At 46.7% G+C, this 20197-nt stretch overlaps 1 protein-coding gene across 2 annotated transcripts in view; it reads right to left on the bottom strand.

The window, feature by feature from the left end:
- Positions 1-20197, bottom strand: part of gria1b (glutamate receptor, ionotropic, AMPA 1b) — a 57249-nt gene that overhangs the window by 4273 nt on the left and 32779 nt on the right. For both annotated transcript variants that reach the window (XM_062453133.1, XM_062453134.1), the window contains exons 11-14: positions 17691-18151; positions 7950-8148; positions 7593-7704; positions 6966-7101 (exon numbers count right to left, since the gene is read on the bottom strand). In XM_062453133.1, coding sequence (XP_062309117.1) covers positions 6966-7101; positions 7593-7704; positions 7950-8148; positions 17691-18151 — 908 coding nt within the window. The remainder of the gene's footprint in view (positions 1-6965; positions 7102-7592; positions 7705-7949; positions 8149-17690; positions 18152-20197) is intronic.

The following is a 20197-nucleotide window of genomic DNA, read 5'->3' as shown; positions in this document are numbered from 1 at the left end:
GTAAAGGCTCAGCTACACCGAGTGTTTCTGTTCTAGTGATGGGCAAAATAAATGTTTAAACTATGAATTTGACTATGATAGGTGTGAAAACAATTTGAATTAAATTATTAAATGAAATCATACTCTACCTTAACCGCAATGTCTTTAAAAATGCATTGATTTGTTATGGCTCTCCTCCGAGTTTCGACTACTCGTCTACTGAGTGTGTGTGAGTTGGCTCGGCCCTCCCTCATGCAGTATAATTGGTTGACACCGCGTGTATGATTGACAGGAACAGAATGTGAGGATGATCGTGTGCACCTTTAGGCCTACAAGTATTTTTTAGTTGTTATTTGAATTTGTCAATTTTTTTAAATACAATTAAAATTCATTATTTCATAATCATTTAATTTTTATAGGCTATATTAATCTATTAAAAATAGAGTTGGCTCTTCAGATATGCGAGCCAGCTCTTAGAGCCGGCTCACTCGCGAACGACCCATCACTATTCTGTTCTCACTCTCCAAAAAGAGACATTATGGTGGCTACATAATTCTGTACCATAATGTGTAACCGTGTAACGCTTGCATAGTGAGGATAATTAAACATTGCCAGAGTTTACAAACAGTTCAGGGGAATTCAGTTCCCGTTTCCACTTCAGCGCGCCTGCGCAAAATCATGACGTTTTTTCTCCTGTTGCTAGCTTGAGCTGATGGTATGTAATTTATCATTGTGTGTGTTAGTTTATAGTGTACATACTATCCATCAGCCTAAGGTACATTTACTGCTGTTTGTAGTAAATACAGGCTTTAAAGTATAGAATGTATTGTTTTCTTTGGTTTTATTGCTCAATCGTTAGTTAAATGCTAATTCTTCGCCCTGTTTTCAGTTTTCAGAGTCCTGTGTAATAGCTAATGCTTCTAGTGTAGCCTAATTGGGTGTGCTCACGCCTTCGGCGAGCACAACCATTGTTCTCTCACATATATATTACATTTAGTCATTTAGCAGACGCTCTTATCCAGAGCGACTTACAGTAAGTACAGGGACATTCCCCCGAGGCAAGTAGGGTGAAGTGCCTTGCCCAAGGACACAACGTCAGTTGGCATGACCGGGAATCGAACTGGCAACCTTCGGATTACTAGCCCGATTCCCTCACCGCTCAGCCACCTGACTCCCTCTATATAACAATATATTATTATAATTTGTATTCTTTTCCCACCCCTAAGGATCCCTCAATATTTGCGCTACATAGACAATGCCAGCGTCAAAAGGTTCGTGTTTTTGCGATTGCGTTGCTTGTATTTTTATTTACGTTCCGTTGCACGGTTTAGGCTTGAATTACGTTTTTGTGGTAAAAAGTGTCTTTTGTCGCACAAGGGAACTCAGTGCAAGCCTACGTCACAACGTCAGCACAAGTGAGCAACAATGCATAGATACCACGTGCTAGTGTAATAGCAGCATCGTATATTTAGTCAATTCAAGACTTACATGTACAGTAAGTAATGTCAAATTAAATAATGTATTTAAACTCAAGCTTGTGTGGTGCGTCGCTCTCTTCAATGACACAGCCTACACTTTATGTCAAAATAATTTATTATTTTTTTCCGGCGCATTCAAACAATCCCCTTCAGTGAAGTTTGGCTAGCAACAGCAGCTAAGCTAGCTTGCTCGTAGCAGCTTCTCCACGCAGGGCTCTAGACTGAGACCAAATGGTTGCTTTTGGTTTTGTTATTGACAATGATCGCTTCCAGCAAACTTCTTTTGAATTAGCCATTTCCCCCTAAATAAATATCAAGCTTATTTACGTGTTTGGGGGCATATTTTCAGTTAGCAGATGATACTGTTTCAATCGCGATTCCATCTCAAAAATACTTCTACCGGTGACAACGTTGTTAGAATAGCTTGTTTCAAAGGGGGTTCAGCTTGTTTTATAATAAACGGACCCATCTGCAACCGAAGCATGCAAGCACACCCTACAATTTCCCCAGAAATTGTACCCTCTCTAGTTGGGTGTGCTTTGCCTTCGGCAAGGGCACAACCTTTGTTCTCTCACATATATATTATTGGGTGTGCTTTGCCTTCGGCAAGGGCACAACCTTTGTTCTCTCATATATATTATTATTATTATTTTCCCACCCCTAAGGATCAGTCAATATTTGGACTACATAGACAACGGCACTGTCAAAATGTTCGTCTTGGTCACGATTGCGTTGCTTCTATTGGGATTTACGTTCCGTTGCACGGTTTAGGTTTGAGTTAAGTTTTTGTGGTTTTTGCGGAAAATGTATAAATAGACTGGCTTCTATTTTTATTATTTTCGGCAAGGTTTGCGTGGCCCTTTTTACATAGAGTCTGGTAAACAAACACAGAAAAACAGATTCATCTTAAATGTAAATCTTTGACGCGTCCAGTGTAGCCGGCTAAATAAAAGATCCGCTCCGTGAACGTTCTTTTTCCGCGCGTCAGAATTTCCGCGCTTGGTGTAGCCGTAGCGTTATCCCTTACATAATGTACACCCCTGCAGCCAATCAGAATCGAGTATTCACCCACACCATGGTATAAGAATCCTTATCTTAACCTGTCCTGCTCTGTCTGTCTCTGACCATAGTTGGAGATTGCAAGGGAGACATTGTTCAACGCTCCAGGGCCGAAGTATTAACTAATAACTTTGGGGTTAATTCCCTTTTTCTTATCCCTTAGCCTACTTATTGCCCTGCTCTGACGTCATCTTCAAAATGAGCGATATCGAGGAGTCAGCTGAGTTTTACTATCCAGATGACAAGGAAGAAATCAACAGCGATGAGGAAATTATTAGCTTTATAAAAGCGCAGAAAAGTGTTAACACTGAGAGTTTCCAATTGTTCGCTTTCTATCAAAAGTAATTGGTTGCTAGGCAACACCTGAAAAACACCACAAGAAGACTTGAGAGCTAGCTACAATTAGCCTTCCATTTATTTTCATTTACAAAATGAAAAGAGCTAAAAATGCCATATAATAAACAACTTACTAACCTCGACCGTTCGGTCATGCCTGGAATCAAACTTCGGCTTTGCCGTATCAACCGATCAAGCCTCAGTTTGATAGGCTATTTCCCGGCATTAACTCACTGTTAGTAAGTAGCCTAGTTAAAATTTAAGAATGTCCATGTCATTACATCCCTAATGTTGTGAACTCTAAATTAATACATAATAATCGTGAAACCGTGATTATTCCTCAGACTATAATCTATAATCATTGCATCCCTAGGAGAGAGGGGGGAGGGAAGAGAAATAAAGAGAAATAGACAGATGACAGAAAGAGGTCAGTGTTTTTATGGATGAAAAAATAAATCCTCTCTGTGATTAGTAGCATCGTCTTTGAGAGCGGCAGTTTTCTGTAGACAGACACACAGATTATCAGACACACAGGCAGATTAACAGACAGACAAACCAATTAAGGCATATAAATGAACAGAAATACAAATAGACAGACAGATTATCAGACTGATGGACAGACAGCCAAATTAACAGAAAGACGTTCAGATTGCAGACAAAGTGAAAGTGAAGCTAATATTCAGACATTTTTCACTTTATGCTGTAACTGAGTGTCCAGCGTAGCCTGGTGTATGTAGAGCTACAACATTGTCTCCTGGTGTGTGTAGAGTTACAACACTGTCTCCTGGTGTGTGGAGAGTTACAACACTGTCTCCTGGTGTGTGGAGAGTTACACCACTGTCTCCTGGTGTATGTAGAGCAACAACACTGTCTCCTGGTGTGTGTAGAGGTACAACACTGTCTCCTGTGTGTGGAGACTTACAACACTGTCTCCTGGTGTGAGGAGAGTTACAACACTGTCTCCTGGTGTGAGGAGAGTTACAACACTGTCTCCTGGTGTGAGGAGACTTACAACACTGTCTCCTGTGTGTGGAGACTTACAACACTGTCTCCTGGTGTGTGTAGAGTTACAACACTCTCCTGGTGTGTGGAGGGTTACAACACTGTCTCCTGGTGTGTGGAGAGTTACAACACTGTCTCCTGTGTGTGGAGACTTACACCACTGTCTCCTGGTGTGTGTAGAGTTACAACACTGTCTCCTGGTGTTTGGAGAGTTACAACACTGTCTCCTGGTGTATGTAGAGCTACAACACTGTCTCCTTGTGTGTGGAGAGTTACAACACTGTCTCCTGTGTGTGGACAGTTACAACACTGTCTCCTGGTGCGTGGAGAGTTACAACACTGTCTCCTGGTGTGTGGAGAGTTACAACACTGTCTCCTGGTGTGTGTAGAGGTACAACACTGTCTCCTGGTGTGTGGAGAGTTACAACACTGTATCCTGGTGTGTGGAGACTTACAACACTGTCTCCTGGTGTGTGGAGAGTTACAACACTGTCTCCTGGTGCGTGGAGAGTTACAACACTGTCTCCTGGTGTGTGTAGAGGTACAACACTGTCTCCTGGTGTGTGGAGAGTTACAACACTGTATCCTGGTGTGTGGAGACTTACAACACTGTCTCCTGGTGTATGTAGAGCTACAACATTGTCTCCTGGTGTGTGTAGAGTTACAACACTGTCTCCTGGTGTGTGGAGAGTTACAACACTGTCTCCTGGTGTGTGGAGAGTTACAACACTGTCTCCTGGTGTATGTAGAGCAACAACACTGTCTCCTGGTGTGTGTAGAGGTACAACACTGTCTCCTGTGTGTGGAGACTTACAACACCGTCTCCTGGTGTGAGGAGAGTTACAACACTGTCTCCTGGTGTGAGGAGACTTACAACACTGTCTCCTGTGTGTGGAGACTTACAACACTGTCTCCTGGTGTGTGTAGAGTTACAACACTCTCCTGGTGTGTGGAGGGTTACAACACTGTCTCCTGGTGTGTGGAGAGTTACAACACTGTCTCCTGTGTGTGGAGACTTACACCACTGTCTCCATGTGTGTGTAGAGTTACAACACTGTCTCCTGGTGTTTGGAGAGTTACAACACTTTCTCCTGTGTGTGGACAGTTACAACACTGTCTCCTGGTGCGTGGAGAGTTACAACACTGTCTCCTGGTGTGTGGAGAGTTACAACACTGTCTCCTGGTGTGTGTAGAGTTACAACACTCTCCTGGTGTGTGGAGGGTTACAACACTGTCTCCTGGTGTGTGGAGAGTTACAACACTGTCTCCTGTGTGTGGAGACTTATACCACTGTCTCCTGGTGTGTGGAGAGTTACAACACTGTCTCCTGGTGTGTGTAGAGTTACAACACTCTCCTGGTGTGTGGAGGGTTACAACACTGTCTCCTGGTGTTTGGAGAGTTACAACACTGTCTCCTGGTGTATGTAGAGCTACAACACTGTCTCCTTGTGTGTGGAGAGTTACAACACTGTCTCCTGTGTGTGGACAGTTACAACACTGTCTCCTGTGTGTGGAGAGTTACAACACTGTCTCCTGGTGCGTGGAGAGTTACAACACTGTCTCCTGTGTGTGGAGACTTACACCACTGTCTCCTGGTGTGTGTAGAGTTACAACACTGTCTCCTGGTGTTTGGAGAGTTACAACACTGTCTCCTGGTGTATGTAGAGCTACAACACTGTCTCCTTGTGTGTGGAGAGTTACAACACTGTCTCCTGGTGTTTGGAGAGTTACAACACTGTCTCCTGGTGCGTGGAGAGTTACAACACTGTCTCCTGGTGCGTGGAGAGTTACAACATTGTCATATGTGAGTGTGACAGCCAGCAGAGAGGTAGTGCAGATATTTCCCTCTGTCTATGATATCGAGGACGTGTCATACTATCCGGATCTCAAACTTGACAGACAGATAACTTGATAAATATAGACACACACACATAGATAGACAGGTATACTGATAAACATACAGAAAGTCAGTAAAAATGCAAACAAATAGAAAGTTAGGGAGACAGGTAGATACAGAGAAACAAAGATAGATATCTATAGACAAACAGATATATTCAGACAGACAGAGAGAGAGAAAGACAGACAGTCAAGACAGATAGATAGACATCATATAGATAGACGGACATGTCCATACAGACAGGCAGATAGACAGATGTATACCGACAGACAGACAGACAGACAGACGTATACAGACAGAAACAGACAGAAACAGACAGACAGAGCATCAGACATTTCAAACGAACGTGAACATGACAGTTACTCCCTGACATGGAGCTTTAAACAAACAACAGATAACAACAGAATCTATGATGAACGACAGGCATCTAGAGGATCACCCATGACAGTAAACATGGCCATAATGGAGGTAGACAGGGTGAGGGAGAGGTGAGGTGAGGTAACGTGAGACAGATTTGAACATGGGGGGTGGACAGGGTTGAACATAGAGGGTAGACAGGTGGCTGGATGAACACTTATGGGATACAAAGATATGTGGCCTTGTACCGAAGCAAGCCCTTGACACTATGCTCCCTAGCTCCTAAGTTAGGGGGTAGGAACTACAAAGACACGCTAGGATGTCAAGCAAGGGACTCTCCTGTGGAATTAGTGGCTAGGAGGTAAGACTAGGGGCTAGGGAGCTAGACTAGTAGTTAGGAGGTAAGACTAGGGGCTAGGGAGCTAGACTAGGAGGTACGTTTAGAGGGTAGGGTGTTAGACTAGTAGTAAGGAGGTAAGACTAGGGGCTAGGGAGCTAGACTAGCAGTAAGGAGGTAAGACTAGGGGCTAGGGCTTGTGTTTGGACAGGGCCACAGTGAGAGAAAGTGCTCACAGAAACAGAATATAGGTAAACATCACAAAAACATCACTATCTCATTCATCTGACTAGTTTTGTACTGACCAACACCTATTACTAATACAAACCAGAACACAACGCTATGTAGTAAGTAACTGTCATGATTAATCAATGGAATATCAATGTCTCCATCCTCCCACTCTCTTCCCAGCTTACTCAGTTATAGCCTCAGCCCTCAGATCAGACACAATCCTATACTGACCGATCACACGGATAGATTAGCTGTCAGAAGGAATGATCGGTTATGACATCATAGTCACCTGAGAGCGGAGCCCTTGGGCGTGGCCACGCCGTAACCTTTGGAGTCCAGGTTCCCGCCCACCTTCATGGTGTCGCAGGGCTTCCTCTGCTCGATGTACTCGTTCATGGTGGACTCCAGCAGGTAGGCATAGCGACCTGGCCAGTCAGGGGGTCATTGCTTAATTGCTTATTTGTCCAATTGCTTAATAGCTTTTGAACACAATTACCTAATGTGTTATTTCCTTAACTGGTTGTTTCTATACCAATGTTTTGCTGATGAGATAAAAGCAGTTATAGAAAATCTATAGTAAATGACATCATTATAAACACACCTAATAACAGGGTCCCCCTGCCCTGCATGTTTTAGATGTCTCCCTGCTCCAACACACCTGATTCAAATAAATGGCTCGTTATCGAGCTCTGTAGAAGCCTGAACGAACATGCATTTGAATAAGGTGTGTTGGAGCCAAGAAACATCTAAAACATGCAGGACAGGGGGTCCCTGCGGACAGGGCTGAGAACCACTGGATTAGGTGAATAGATTAGGTGGTTAGATTAGGTGTGTGTTTATACATATGGCTTGTTCTACAGTGCATATGGTAACTAGGTCTATTGCATTGCAAACACTGAGCTTTGGAGTCAGAAACCTTTGGACTTCCTGACGCGTATGACCCCCTCGTTGGTGTTCTTGACGAACACGGTGGGGTCTGCTGACTTCATGTACGACCACATCTTCTCAAACACGGCAATCTTTGACCTCTGATTGGGGAGGGGGGGGGGGGGGGGAGAGAAGACATACAATGAGACGGAGGGAAAGAGAAGGTACTGGGATGGTGTGTGCCACGCTGTGTGTGTGATCCTGTGTGTGTGTGCTTTGTGTGTGTGAGGCTGTGTGTGCCAGCGATCCTTTGTATATGTGTGTGTGTATGTGTGTGTGATGCTGTGTGTTTGTGTGCAATCCTGTGTGTGTGTGTACTGGAGCTCTCCGGAGCATCTCTCTTCACCCTGAAGAACTCCTTGGTGGATCCTCCGTCCAGGGTGCCGTAGGCAATCTCTGTCTGCTTGGCCAGGTCCTCGGCGCTCTCGATGGGAGACACCATCCTCTCCACCGTCAGGAAGGCTGCCAGGTTGGCCGTGTAGGACGAGATGATGATGAGGGTGAAGAACCACCACACGCCCCCGACGATACGCCCCGACAACGACCTGGGACACACACAAATGGTCCGCAATAGATTAGTATAAACACTGGCCCTACGATACGTCACCTGGGTGTGTGTGTGTGTGTGTGGGGGGGGGGGGAGGTTGAATAACCACACACACAAACACAAAAGCACATACACACAAACACAAGCACAGTCCACAATACACCTCTAAAAACCAGTGTCTCCCAGAGTGACAGAGTTCAGGTTGAACAGTGTTCAGCAGGTTGAGCAGTAAGCAAGTTGAGCAGTGTTCAGCAGGTTGAACAGTAAGCAGGTTGAGCAGAATGCAGGTTGAGCAGTGATCAGCAGGTTGAGCAGTAAACAGGTTGAGCAGTATTCAGCAGGTAGATTAGTAAGCAGGTTGAGCAGTATACAGGTTGAGCAGTAGCAGGTTGACCAGTAAGCAGGTTGAGCAGTAGACAGGTTGAGCAGTGTTCAGCAGGCTGAGCAGTAAACAGGTTGAGCAGTATTCAGCAGGTAGATTAGTAAGCAGGTTGAGCAGTAGCAGGTTGACCAGTAAGCAGGTTGAGCAGTAGACAGGTTGAGCAGTAGACAGGTTGAGCAGTGTTCAGCAGGCTGAGCAGTAAACAGGTTGAGCAGTATTCAGCAGGTTGAGCAGTAAGCAGGTTGAGCAGTATTCAGCAGGTTGAGCAGTATTCAGCAGGCTGAGCAGTGTTCAGCAGGTTGAGCAGTATACAGGTTGAGCAGTAGCAGGTTGAGCAGTATTCAGTAGGCTAAGCAGTAAGCAGGTTGAGCAGTATTCAGCAGGTTCAGCAGTAAGCAGGTTGAGCAGTATTCAGCAGGCTAAGCAGTAAGCCGGTTGAGCAGTATTCAGCAGGTTGAGCAGTAAGCAGGTTGAGCAGTAAGCAGGTTGAGCAGTATTCAGCAGTCTGAGCAGTATACAGGTTGAGCAGTAGCAGGTTTACCAGTAAGCAGATTGAGCAGTGTTCAGCAGGTTGACCAGTAAGCAGATTGAGCAGTGTTCAGCAGGTTGAACAGTAAGCAGGTTGAGCAGTAGCAGGTTGAGCAATAAGCAGGTTGAGCAGTGTTCATCAGGTTGAACAGTAAGCAGGTTGAGCAGCATTCAGCAGGTTGACCAGGGGGCAGGTTGAGCAGTGTTCAGCAGGTTGAACAGTAAGCAGGTTGAGCATTAGCAGGTTGATCAGTGAGTAGGTTGAGCAATAAGCAGGTTGAGCAGTGTTCAGAAGGTTGAGCAGTGTTTAGCAGTGTTTAGCAGGTTGAGCAGTGTTTAGCAGGCTGAGCAGTATTCAGCAGGTTGACCAGGGGGCAGGTTGTGCAGTGTTCAGCAGTGTTGAGCAGTAAGCAGGTTGACCAGGGGGCAGGTGGAGCAGTGTTCAGCAGTGTTGAGCAGTAAGCAGGTTGAGCAGTAAGCAGCAGGTTGAGCAGTAGACAGGTTGAGCAGAATGCAGGTTGAGCAGTGATCAGCAGGTTGAGCAGTAAACAGGTTGAGCAGTATTCAGCAGGTAGATTAGTAAGCAGGTTGAGCAGTATACAGGTTGAGCAGTAGACAGGTTGAGCAGTGTTCAGCAGTCTGAGCAGTATACAGGTTGAGCAGTAGCAGGTTTACCAGTAAGCAGATTGAGCAGTGTTCAGCAGGTTGACCAGTAAGCAGATTGAGCAGTGTTCAGCAGGTTGAACAGTAAGCAGGTTGAGCAGTAGCAGGTTGAGCAATAAGCAGGTTGAGCAGTGTTCATCAGGTTGAACAGTAAGCAGGTTGAGCAGCATTCAGCAGGTTGACCAGGGGGCAGGTTGAGCAGTGTTCAGCAGGTTGAACAGTAAGCAGGTTGAGCAGTAGCAGGTTGATCAGTGAGTAGGTTGAGCAATAAGCAGGTTGAGCAGTGTTCAGAAGGTTGAGCAGTGTTTAGCAGTGTTTAGCAGGTTGAGCAGTGTTTAGCAGGTTGAGCAGTATTCAGCAGGTTGACCAGGGGGCAGGTTGTGCAGTGTTCAGCAGTGTTGAGCAGTAAGCAGGTTGACCAGGGGGCAGGTGGAGCAGTGTTCAGCAGTGTTGAGCAGTAAGCAGGTTGAGCAGTAAGCAGCAGGTTGAGCAGTAGACAGGTTGAGCAGAATGCAGGTTGAGCAGTGATCAGCAGGTTGAGCAGTAAACAGGTTGAGCAGTATTCAGCAGGTAGATTAGTAAGCAGGTTGAGCAGTATACAGGTTGAGCAGTAGACAGGTTGAGCAGTGTTCAGCAGGCTGAGCAGTAAACAGGTTGAGCAGTATTCAGCAGGTAGATTAGTAAGCAGGTTGAGCAGTAGCAGGTTGACCAGTAAGCAGGTTGAGCAGTAGACAGGTTGAGCAGTAGACAGGTTGAGCAGTGTTCAGCAGGCTGAGCAGTAAACAGGTTGAGCAGTATTCAGCAGGTTGAGCAGTAAGCAGGTTGAGCAGTATTCAGCAGGTTGAGCAGTATTCAGCAGGCTGAGCAGTGTTCAGCAGGTTGAGCAGTATACAGGTTGAGCAGTAGCAGGTTGAGCAGTATTCAGTAGGCTAAGCAGTAAGCAGGTTGAGCAGTATTCAGCAGGTTCAGCAGTAAGCAGGTTGAGCAGTATTCAGCAGGCTAAGCAGTAAGCCGGTTGAGCAGTATTCAGCAGGTTGAGCAGTAAGCAGGTTGAGCAGTAAGCAGGTTGAGCAGTATTCAGCAGTCTGAGCAGTATACAGGTTGAGCAGTAGCAGGTTTACCAGTAAGCAGATTGAGCAGTGTTCAGCAGGTTGACCAGTAAGCAGATTGAGCAGTGTTCAGCAGGTTGAACAGTAAGCAGGTTGAGCAGTAGCAGGTTGAGCAATAAGCAGGTTGAGCAGTGTTCATCAGGTTGAACAGTAAGCAGGTTGAGCAGCATTCAGCAGGTTGACCAGGGGGCAAGTTGAGCAGTGTTCAGCAGGTTGAACAGTAAGCAGGTTGAGCAGTAGCAGGTTGATCAGTGAGTAGGTTGAGCAATAAGCAGGTTGAGCAGTGTTCAGAAGGTTGAGCAGTGTTTAGCAGTGTTTAGCAGTGTTTAGCAGGTTGAGCAGTGTTTAGCAGGTTGAGCAGTATTCAGCAGGTTGACCAGGGGGCAGGTTGTGCAGTGTTCAGCAGTGTTGAGCAGTAAGCAGGTTGACCAGGGGGCAGGTGGAGCAGTGTTCAGCAGTGTTGAGCAGTAAGCAGGTTGAGCAGTAAGCAGCAGGTTGAGCAGTAGACAGGTTGAGCAGAATGCAGGTTGAGCAGTGATCAGCAGGTTGAGCAGTAAACAGGTTGAGCAGTATTCAGCAGGTAGATTAGTAAGCAGGTTGAGCAGTATACAGGTTGAGCAGTAGACAGGTTGAGCAGTGTTCAGCAGTCTGAGCAGTATACAGGTTGAGCAGTAGCAGGTTTACCAGTAAGCAGATTGAGCAGTGTTCAGCAGGTTGACCAGTAAGCAGATTGAGCAGTGTTCAGCAGGTTGAACAGTAAGCAGGTTGAGCAGTAGCAGGTTGAGCAATAAGCAGGTTGTGCAGTGTTCATCAGGTTGAACAGTAAGCAGGTTGAGCAGCATTCAGCAGGTTGACCAGGGGGCAGGTTGAGCAGTGTTCAGCAGGTTGAACAGTAAGCAGGTTGAGCATTAGCAGGTTGATCAGTGAGTAGGTTGAGCAATAAGCAGGTTGAGCAGTGTTCAGAAGGTTGAGCAGTGTTTAGCAGTGTTTAGCAGGTTGAGCAGTGTTTAGCAGGTTGAGCAGTATTCAGCAGGTTGACCAGGGGGCAGGTAGTGCAGTGTTCAGCAGTGTTGAGCAGTAAGCAGGTTGAGCAGTAAGCAGCAGGTTGAGCAGTAGACAGGTTGAGCAGTATTCAGCAGGCTGAGCAGTGTTCAGCAGGTTGAGCAGTATTCAGCAAGTTGAGCAGTAGACAGGTTGAGCAGTAAGCAGGTTGAGCAGTAAGCAGGTTGAGCAGTATTCAGCAGGCTGAGCAGTGTTCAGCAGGTTGAGCAGTATACAGGTTGAGCAGTAGCAGGTTGACCAGTAAGCAGATTGAGCAGTAGCAGATTGATCAGAAAGCAGGTTGAGCAGGTTGATCAGTAAGCAGGTTGAGCAGGTTGAGCAGTAAGCAGGTTGAGCAGTGTTCAGCAGGTTGAACAGTAAGCAGGTTGAGCAGTGTTCAGCAGGTTGACCAGGGGGCAGGTTGAGCAGTGTTCAGCAGGTTGAACAGTAAGCAGGTTGAGCATTAGCAGGTTGATCAGTGAGTAGGTTGAGCAATAAGCAGGTTGAGCAGTGTTCAGAAGGTTGAGCAGTGTTTAGCAGTGTTTAGCAGGTTGAGCAGTGTTTAGCAGGTTGAGCAGTAAGCAGGTTGAGCAGTAGCAGGTTGAGCAATAAGCAGGTTGAGCAGTGTTCATCAGGTTGAACAGTAAGCAGGTTGAGCAGCATTCAGCAGGTTGACCAGGGGGCAGGTTGAGCAGTGTTCAGCAGGTTGAACAGTAAGCAGGTTGAGCATTAGCAGGTTGATCAGTGAGTAGGTTGAGCAATAAGCAGGTTGAGCAGTGTTCAGAAGGTTGAGCAGTGTTTAGCAGTGTTTAGCAGGTTGAGCAGTGTTTAGCAGGTTGAGCAGTATTCAGCAGGTTGACCAGGGGGCAGGTAGTGCAGTGTTCAGCAGTGTTGAGCAGTAAGCAGGTTGAGCAGTAAGCAGCAGGTTGAGCAGTAGACAGGTTGAGCAGTATTCAGCAGGCTGAGCAGTGTTCAGCAGGTTGAGCAGTATTCAGCAAGTTGAGCAGTAGACAGGTTGAGCAGTAAGCAGGTTGAGCAGTAAGCAGGTTGAGCAGTATTCAGCAGGCTGAGCAGTGTTCAGCAGGTTGAGCAGTATACAGGTTGAGCAGTAGCAGGTTGACCAGTAAGCAGATTGAGCAGTAGCAGATTGATCAGAAAGCAGGTTGAGCAGGTTGATCAGTAAGCAGGTTGAGCAGGTTGAGCAGTAAGCAGGTTGAGCAGTGTTCAGCAGGTTGAACAGTAAGCAGGTTGAGCAGTGTTCAGCAGGTTGACCAGGGGGCAGGTTGAGCAGTGTTCAGCAGTGTTGAGCAGGTTGAGCAGTATTCAGCAGGTTGCGCAGTAGACAGGTTGAGCAGTGTTCAGCAGGTTGAGCAGTAAGCAGGTTGAGCAGTAAGCAGGTTGAGCAACATTCAGCAGGCTGGAAAGTGTTGAGCAGACCCCAGGGTATCAGTATGCTGAGTGAAGCAGGCTCGGCTCCACATAGCAGGAGTAAACAAACATGAAAGTCACACATGCTGGTGGGGGACAGCGGAGGAGGGACTGATAGATCTACAGCAAAACAGAGGTTGTATCTAGGGATGTCGCACACACACACACACTTAGCAACATACACACAAACGCAGACACACAAACATGCACTACACAGACACAAACACATACAATACATTCACAAATGCCACAAACACACACTTAACACAAACACAGACACACAAAAGCCTGTATTTAAGAGGATCTTTCTCCCTCTCTCACTCACACCATCAAGCAGGGTTCCTAAGAAACAACACTGCTCTCTGAAGCACAAACTGAAACAAATTGAAGGAACATAAAAATAGCGGGCTGTTGTCACAGTGAAGCTCTATAAGAGAGTGGGGGGGGTTAAACTCCAATCTCTTCTCCTGTCTCTTCTCCTGTCTCCTATCTCCTCTCCTGTCTCCTATCTCATCTTCTGTCTCTTATCTCCTCTTCAATACTAAAGCGATGACAGTTATTGTGTGTATAATAGTGTGTACATATGTATAATGGTGTGTGTTTATTTGTGCCCTGGTGTGTGTGTCTGTCTGAAGACTGCTGAGTATGCCAAAGTGTCGGGGTCACCTCTACAGTAGCCCCACAGGGCTCAATCTGGGACTGTGAGTGTCTGTGAGTGTATAGTATGTATGCGTGCTTTTGTGTGAGTATGTACAGTACGTGTGTGTCTGTGTGTGTTTATGTATGTTTGTGTGAGTATGTATGTTTGTGTCTGTGTATGTGTGTGTATGTATATGTACGTGTGTGGTGTGTGTAAGTATGTGTGTGTGTGTTGTCTGTTTAAGTATGTATGTATGTGTGTCTGTATGTTTCTGTGTGTGTGTGTGTATGTGTGTGGCAGGGCAGAGTGTTGGAGTGTAACTGCAGATCTGAAGTGACAGGCAGGGCCTCCAGGAACAGAGCAACACACACATTGTCTCGTCCCATAGCCCAAGGTACTGGCCATAACACACACACACTCACACACAGAAACAGAGAAACACACAAACAAACACGTACACACTCATACAGAGAAACACACACAGAAACACACAAATACACACTGAAACACACAAACAAACACGCACACACCCACCCAAACAAACACACATACACAAATGAGCACACACACACAAACACAGACAAACCAGAGCAGAGCCCCCCTGTGTGTGAGCAGGTTATACCTGTCTTCTCTGACAGACAGTTCTGACATTCAGTAGAACCAACAGTGCTGGGCATAAACAAATACTGATTATTAGGATCAAACACCAGGGCGTCTGGTCTCTCTCTCTCTCTCTCTCTCTCACACACACACACACACACACACACACACACACACACACACACACACACACACACACACACACACACACACACACACACATACAGAGAGATACACACATACACATACACCACACACACACACATACACATACAGATACACACACACATACACACACACACACACACCAACTAGGCTAGATGACCTTTCTGTTTTTCCTGACCTTACAGAGACGTTTGATGATCAGATCTAGACTTTCCTCTGAGTCAGAGTCAGAGTCCAAACTCACTCACTCTCTCACACACACACACACACACACACACACAGGCACAAACAAACACACTGACACACGTGCACACATCCACGCACACATGCACACATACACAGGCACACACACAGGCACGTACACAGACACATGCCCAGTGGAGGTAAGCAGGTGGTAAATCAGTGCTACATGTCAGCCCTCCGCTGACAGCAGACCAGAACAGAGAGAGAAGGAGACAGGAGAAAATGAGGAGAGGACGGGAAGTGAAGAGGAGAGAGAGCAGAGTAGAGTAGAGCAGAGAGAGAAGGAGAGGAGGGGAGGAGGGGAGGAGGGGAGGAGGAGAGAGACAGCAGAGTAGAGCAGAGAGAGAAGGAAAGTGAGAGGACAAGGGAGACCGCAGAGAAGAGCAGCCTGAACTACCAGAGAGGAGACAGAGAGAGGGAGAGGAGAGAAAATGAGACATAAAGATGTCTCATTTTATCTCTCATATAGAGAAAGAGCAAGCAAGAGAGAGAGAGACACGAAGGAACGGGAGAGAGATAGGGAGACAAGGAATGAGAGAGAGGGGGAGGAAGAGACAGAGGAAAGGCCTAGAGCTTGTTCCAGACATGTTGTTGGGGAGAGAGGATGGCGAGAGCTAGAAGATCAAAGAGTTTCTAATGAGTCCGTTTACATGGTTTCTCTCTTGCACACAGCAGACGAACAGAGATGGAGAGAGAGAGGAGGAGAGAACATGAGAGAGGAGGAGAGAGGAAGGGAGTGAGGAGAAAGGAGGAGAGGGAGAGGATATAAAGGATAAGAGGAGAGAGGAGGAGAGGCAAAGGAGAGAGAAGTAGAGGGAGAGGAGAGAGACGGAGAGGAGCAAGGAGGAAAGAAGAGGTGAGAAGTTGAAAGGATGCAAGAGGAGGAGGAGAGAGTAGGGAGAGAGCGAGCAAGAGACATAAGAATGAGTGAGAAAAAAATAAACAAGTTTGAAGCTGAGCTTTTTAGAGGTGTCCTTGGCTCACTCTGAACAGGAAGATCAAACCTTCACACACTGGCTGTGTGAAGTATGTGTGTGTGAGGGTGTGCATGTGTGTGAGGGTGTGTTTGTGCCAATTTGTGAGTGTGTCTACTGTATGTGTTGGTGTGTGTGCATGTATTAGTGTGTGTGTGTGCAAGCGTCTATGTGTGTGAGTGTTTTTGTGTTTGTTTGTATGCATGTGTGTGAGTGCATGTGTGTGTGTATATGTGTGGGTGTGTGTGGAGGGGGGTTAAATGGTCCAGTCATCCAGGAAGTAAAGCAGCATGTGTCTGCACTAGGCTGATGTCTGTCTGCTAGTGTAATCTCATTACAGCTCTTTCTCACCCTGCAAAACACATACCTAGACCTGACACTTACAGGAGAGCAGAGGAGAGGAGGAGAAGAAGATAAGAAAGGAGAGGTGGAGGAGAGGAGGTGAAAAGAGGAGAGGAGGGGAGAGGAAAAGAAAGAGAGATAAGGCAGGACTCCGTATGATGTACAGTAGTAGTATTATGGTATGGTTGGTATAACATGATGTGAGTGAGTGGGAGGAGGAGAAACATGGGGGTAGAGGGGGCATACATGGGTCAGAGGATGAGGAGTGACCTCAGATAGTATACTTAACTACCAACGGACAAGCCAACAGCATGATGGGTAATTGTGATAATGAGAATGGTACTCTCGACCTATGAGAAAGACGAGAAGTGTAGATGGGGAGAGATGTGGAGAGAGGGAAAGAAAGACAGAAATAGAGAACGTGCAGGGGATAGAGAGGGATAGAGAAAGAGAGGGATATATATATGTAGAGAGAGAGAAAGATAGAGAGAGAACTGATAGGACACTGAGCTGCTTTAGCAGAAGACATATCCTTGATGTTAACGACCAGAGATACACAGAGGAAGGTTATTCATCTGAGAGAAGGAGAGAGAGAGGAAGGAGGGGGTGGATTAAGAGACAGAGAGAAGGAGAGATAGAGGGAGAGACAGGGAGTGGGAAAGAGGCAGAGAGTGGGAGAGAAAGAGAGAGATGGAGGGAGGGAAAGGGAGGCAGAGAAAGAGAGAGAGAGAGAGAGAGAGAGAGAGAGAGAGAGAGAGAGAGAGAGAGAGAGAGAGAGAGAGAGAGAGAGAGAGAGAGAACGGCTGTTGTAATGTGAAGTGAGCAGTGAGGAAGGAGCAGCCTCTAAGAATGCTGGGTGAATGAGGCTCATTCCAGCGATTGCTCTGTCGGAGTTGACGTGTCTATTCACTGGGCTGCAGCACAACACAGACATAAGCCGCCCTTTATGTGGGACAAATACATGCGTCTTCTCCTCTCCTATTCTTTGCCTCGTCCCTCCACCTCTCCTTCCCTCCCCCTTCTCTCTCCAGTGAGGGAGAAAGACAGGCTTGTTTGTGTCTTAACTCATAAGGACTGTGTATTGTATGTATCTGTGTGTTACAGTCATACCATACAGTCTTATTATTATTATTATACCATACAGTAATAGTATGTAACATAGAAGTATACAACAGTAGTACAATATCATGTGTATTTGTGGATAATATATAACAGTAGTAGTGTATAATGTGTATTCAGAGTATACAGCATGTCTAATATGACAATAGAAGTATTGTATGTGTATATACACATAATATATAACAGTAGTACAATGTAATGTGTATATTTATGTATACTATCTAACAGTAGTATATAATGTGTATCTGTATACAGCAACAGTAATATATAACGTGTATGTGTATGACAGCAGTAGTGTATAAGTACCGGGGGGAGATGTCACAGCCTTGCTGCATGAAGGCGCCCAGAGAGAACCACAGGGAGTTGAAGATGCCAAACTCATTGGTGTGTTCTGGCGTGGCCCCCTGCTGGGTCTGGTTCTGCTGTGAATGGCCTGAGCCCGGTTCTGAGGAAGACGATTGGCCCCTCCTGGGGTGCGGCAGCTGCTCCGGCCCCTCCCCCTCGTCATCTGACTCCTCCCCCTGCCACTCGTAGGGGCTGAAGCGGCTGACAAGGAAGAGGACCACGCTGACGCCGATGTAGGCGAACACGATGCACATCCAGATCTCATAGGCCAGCGGGTCCAGGAAGGAGAAGACCCCGGGCTTGGACTTGGTGGGCTTCTTGATCATGATGGAGATGCCCAGGCTCATGAAGGGCTTGGTGAAGTCAATCACCTCCTCCCTCACCAGGGTGATGGTCAAGGGGGCTACCGCCACGTCTGCTTTCTGGGGGGGGGGGGAACAGATGGGGAAAGAGGGGAAGAGGGGAACGATGGGGGATGAGGGGGAGTTAGCAGAGAGAGGGGATATGGGGGGAGATGTGGGGAAGAGGGGAAAGAGGTGAAAGATGGGGTCGGAGAGGGGGGATGAGGAGGGAGAAGGGAGATGTGGATGAGAAGGGAGAGATAGGGGGAGAGGAGAGAGATGGAGGGAGAGGGGGATGAGGAGGGAGAAGAGAGAGATGGAGGGAGATGGAGGGAGAGGGGGGGATGAGGAGGGAGTGGGGAAAGATGGCGGGAGAGGAGAGAGATGGAGGTAGAGGAGGGAGAGGTGGATGAGGAGGGAGAAGAGAGAGATGGAAGGAGAGGAGAGATGGAGGGAGATGAGGAGGGAGAAGAGAGAGATGGAGGGAGAGGAGGGAGATGGAGGGAGAGGGGGACGAGGAGAGAGAGACAGGAAGAGCAGAAGTGAGGGAAAGTGAGGAAGACAACACATTATGCTTGTGTCATTAATTTACCCTCCCCAGAGTTGACAACCAGACATTTTTCTCACTCTCTCTCTCCTTCTACCATTGACTCACTGTCTCCATCTCTCCAGAGAACCACTCTCTCCCCCCTCCTTCCCCCCTCCCCCTCTCTCATGAGAGACATTCCTTACATAAACAGTTACACACCCCTGTCTGAATAATACCCAACAGCGTTCTCCTCTCTGGTCTGTCTCAGAACAGGAACACACACACCTCTGCTGGAGTCTTCCATACACACTTCTGTGACACACACACACACATGCACGGACACACAGAAACACGCACAAACACACATGCACGCACAGATGCGCAAACATACACGCACACACGCGCGTGCACACACACAGTGATAGCAGCATTAATAGATGCAGTAGACAGAACATTCTGTCTGCTCTGGTCACGGGCACTGGATTCACTCTCATTTAAAAGCAGTACACTCTGGATGAAGATTATTTGGGGTGAGTGTCCTGTCCTTTCCCTTTGTGTATGTCCTCGGGGTGGACAGTGTATGTGTGTAAGTGTGTATGTGTGGGTTTTGAGACCAGAGGTCTTGAGATTCAGAGAGACAGTTCTATAACAGATGTCTCTATGTGTTGATCTCTTTCTCTCCCTTTCCCTCTCTTTTTATCACTTTATGTCTATCTCTTAAACCCACTTTATAATGAACTGATTTCTAAGAAGTACTGACTAGCTAATAACTGCAAGGGAAATAATAAAGATCCATCCAGCCAGAAAGTCATCAAACCATCCAGTCAGCCAACCAACCAGCCAGCCAGCCAGCCAGTACGCAGATGTTGGACAAATGTTATTAACCATTTTCATGACCATGACAGTGACACCTGTGTTATTTTCTCCATCCCATGTCTGTCTATCTGTCCATCCTTCAGTCCATCTCTTTCCTGCTCCCCATATTTCTTTCCATTCTTGTGTCCTTCTCTCTTTCTAGCAGTTACACGATTATCAACCCTTTCTGCCTTCTTCTCTACTCACTCCTCGCGTTCCTGTCATGATATGTAATAAATGAGTCACCTATTGCCACCTGGAAGCATAAATGTAATGTTGGGGCTACGGGGGCGGGACCAGATAAAACGACATGGCTGAAACCAAGAACAGGTCTTGTGTCTTCTCCTTACCACACATTAAAACAGTCCACACTCTCTTCCTCTCTCACTTTTTGTCTCTCTCTCCATCTCACTCTTTCTTTCTCTCTCTCTCTCTCTCTCTCTCTCTCTCTCTCTCTCTCTCTCTCTCTCTCTCTCTCTCTCTCTCTCTCTCTCTCTCTCTCTCTCTCTCTCTCTCTCTCTCTCTCTCTATCTCTCTCTCTCCCCCTCTATCTCTCTCCCTCTCTCTCTCACTCCTCTGCTGTCTCCACCTGAAGGCGTTCCCACACTCCCTCACACACACATTGGCACATAGCTCCACAAACATCCTGTCATGTATGTCACATGGTCAGACTCCTCAGACACTCAGACAAGCACACACACACACACACACACTCTGTCACTCAGTTTACACAGCCTCCCACT

This window comes from Osmerus eperlanus, chromosome 27 (assembly GCF_963692335.1).
Source record: "Osmerus eperlanus chromosome 27, fOsmEpe2.1, whole genome shotgun sequence".
Lineage (NCBI taxonomy): Eukaryota > Metazoa > Chordata > Actinopteri > Osmeriformes > Osmeridae > Osmerus > Osmerus eperlanus.
The sequence above is the reverse complement of the archived record's forward strand: the minus strand, read 5'-3'. Positions and strand labels throughout refer to the sequence as shown.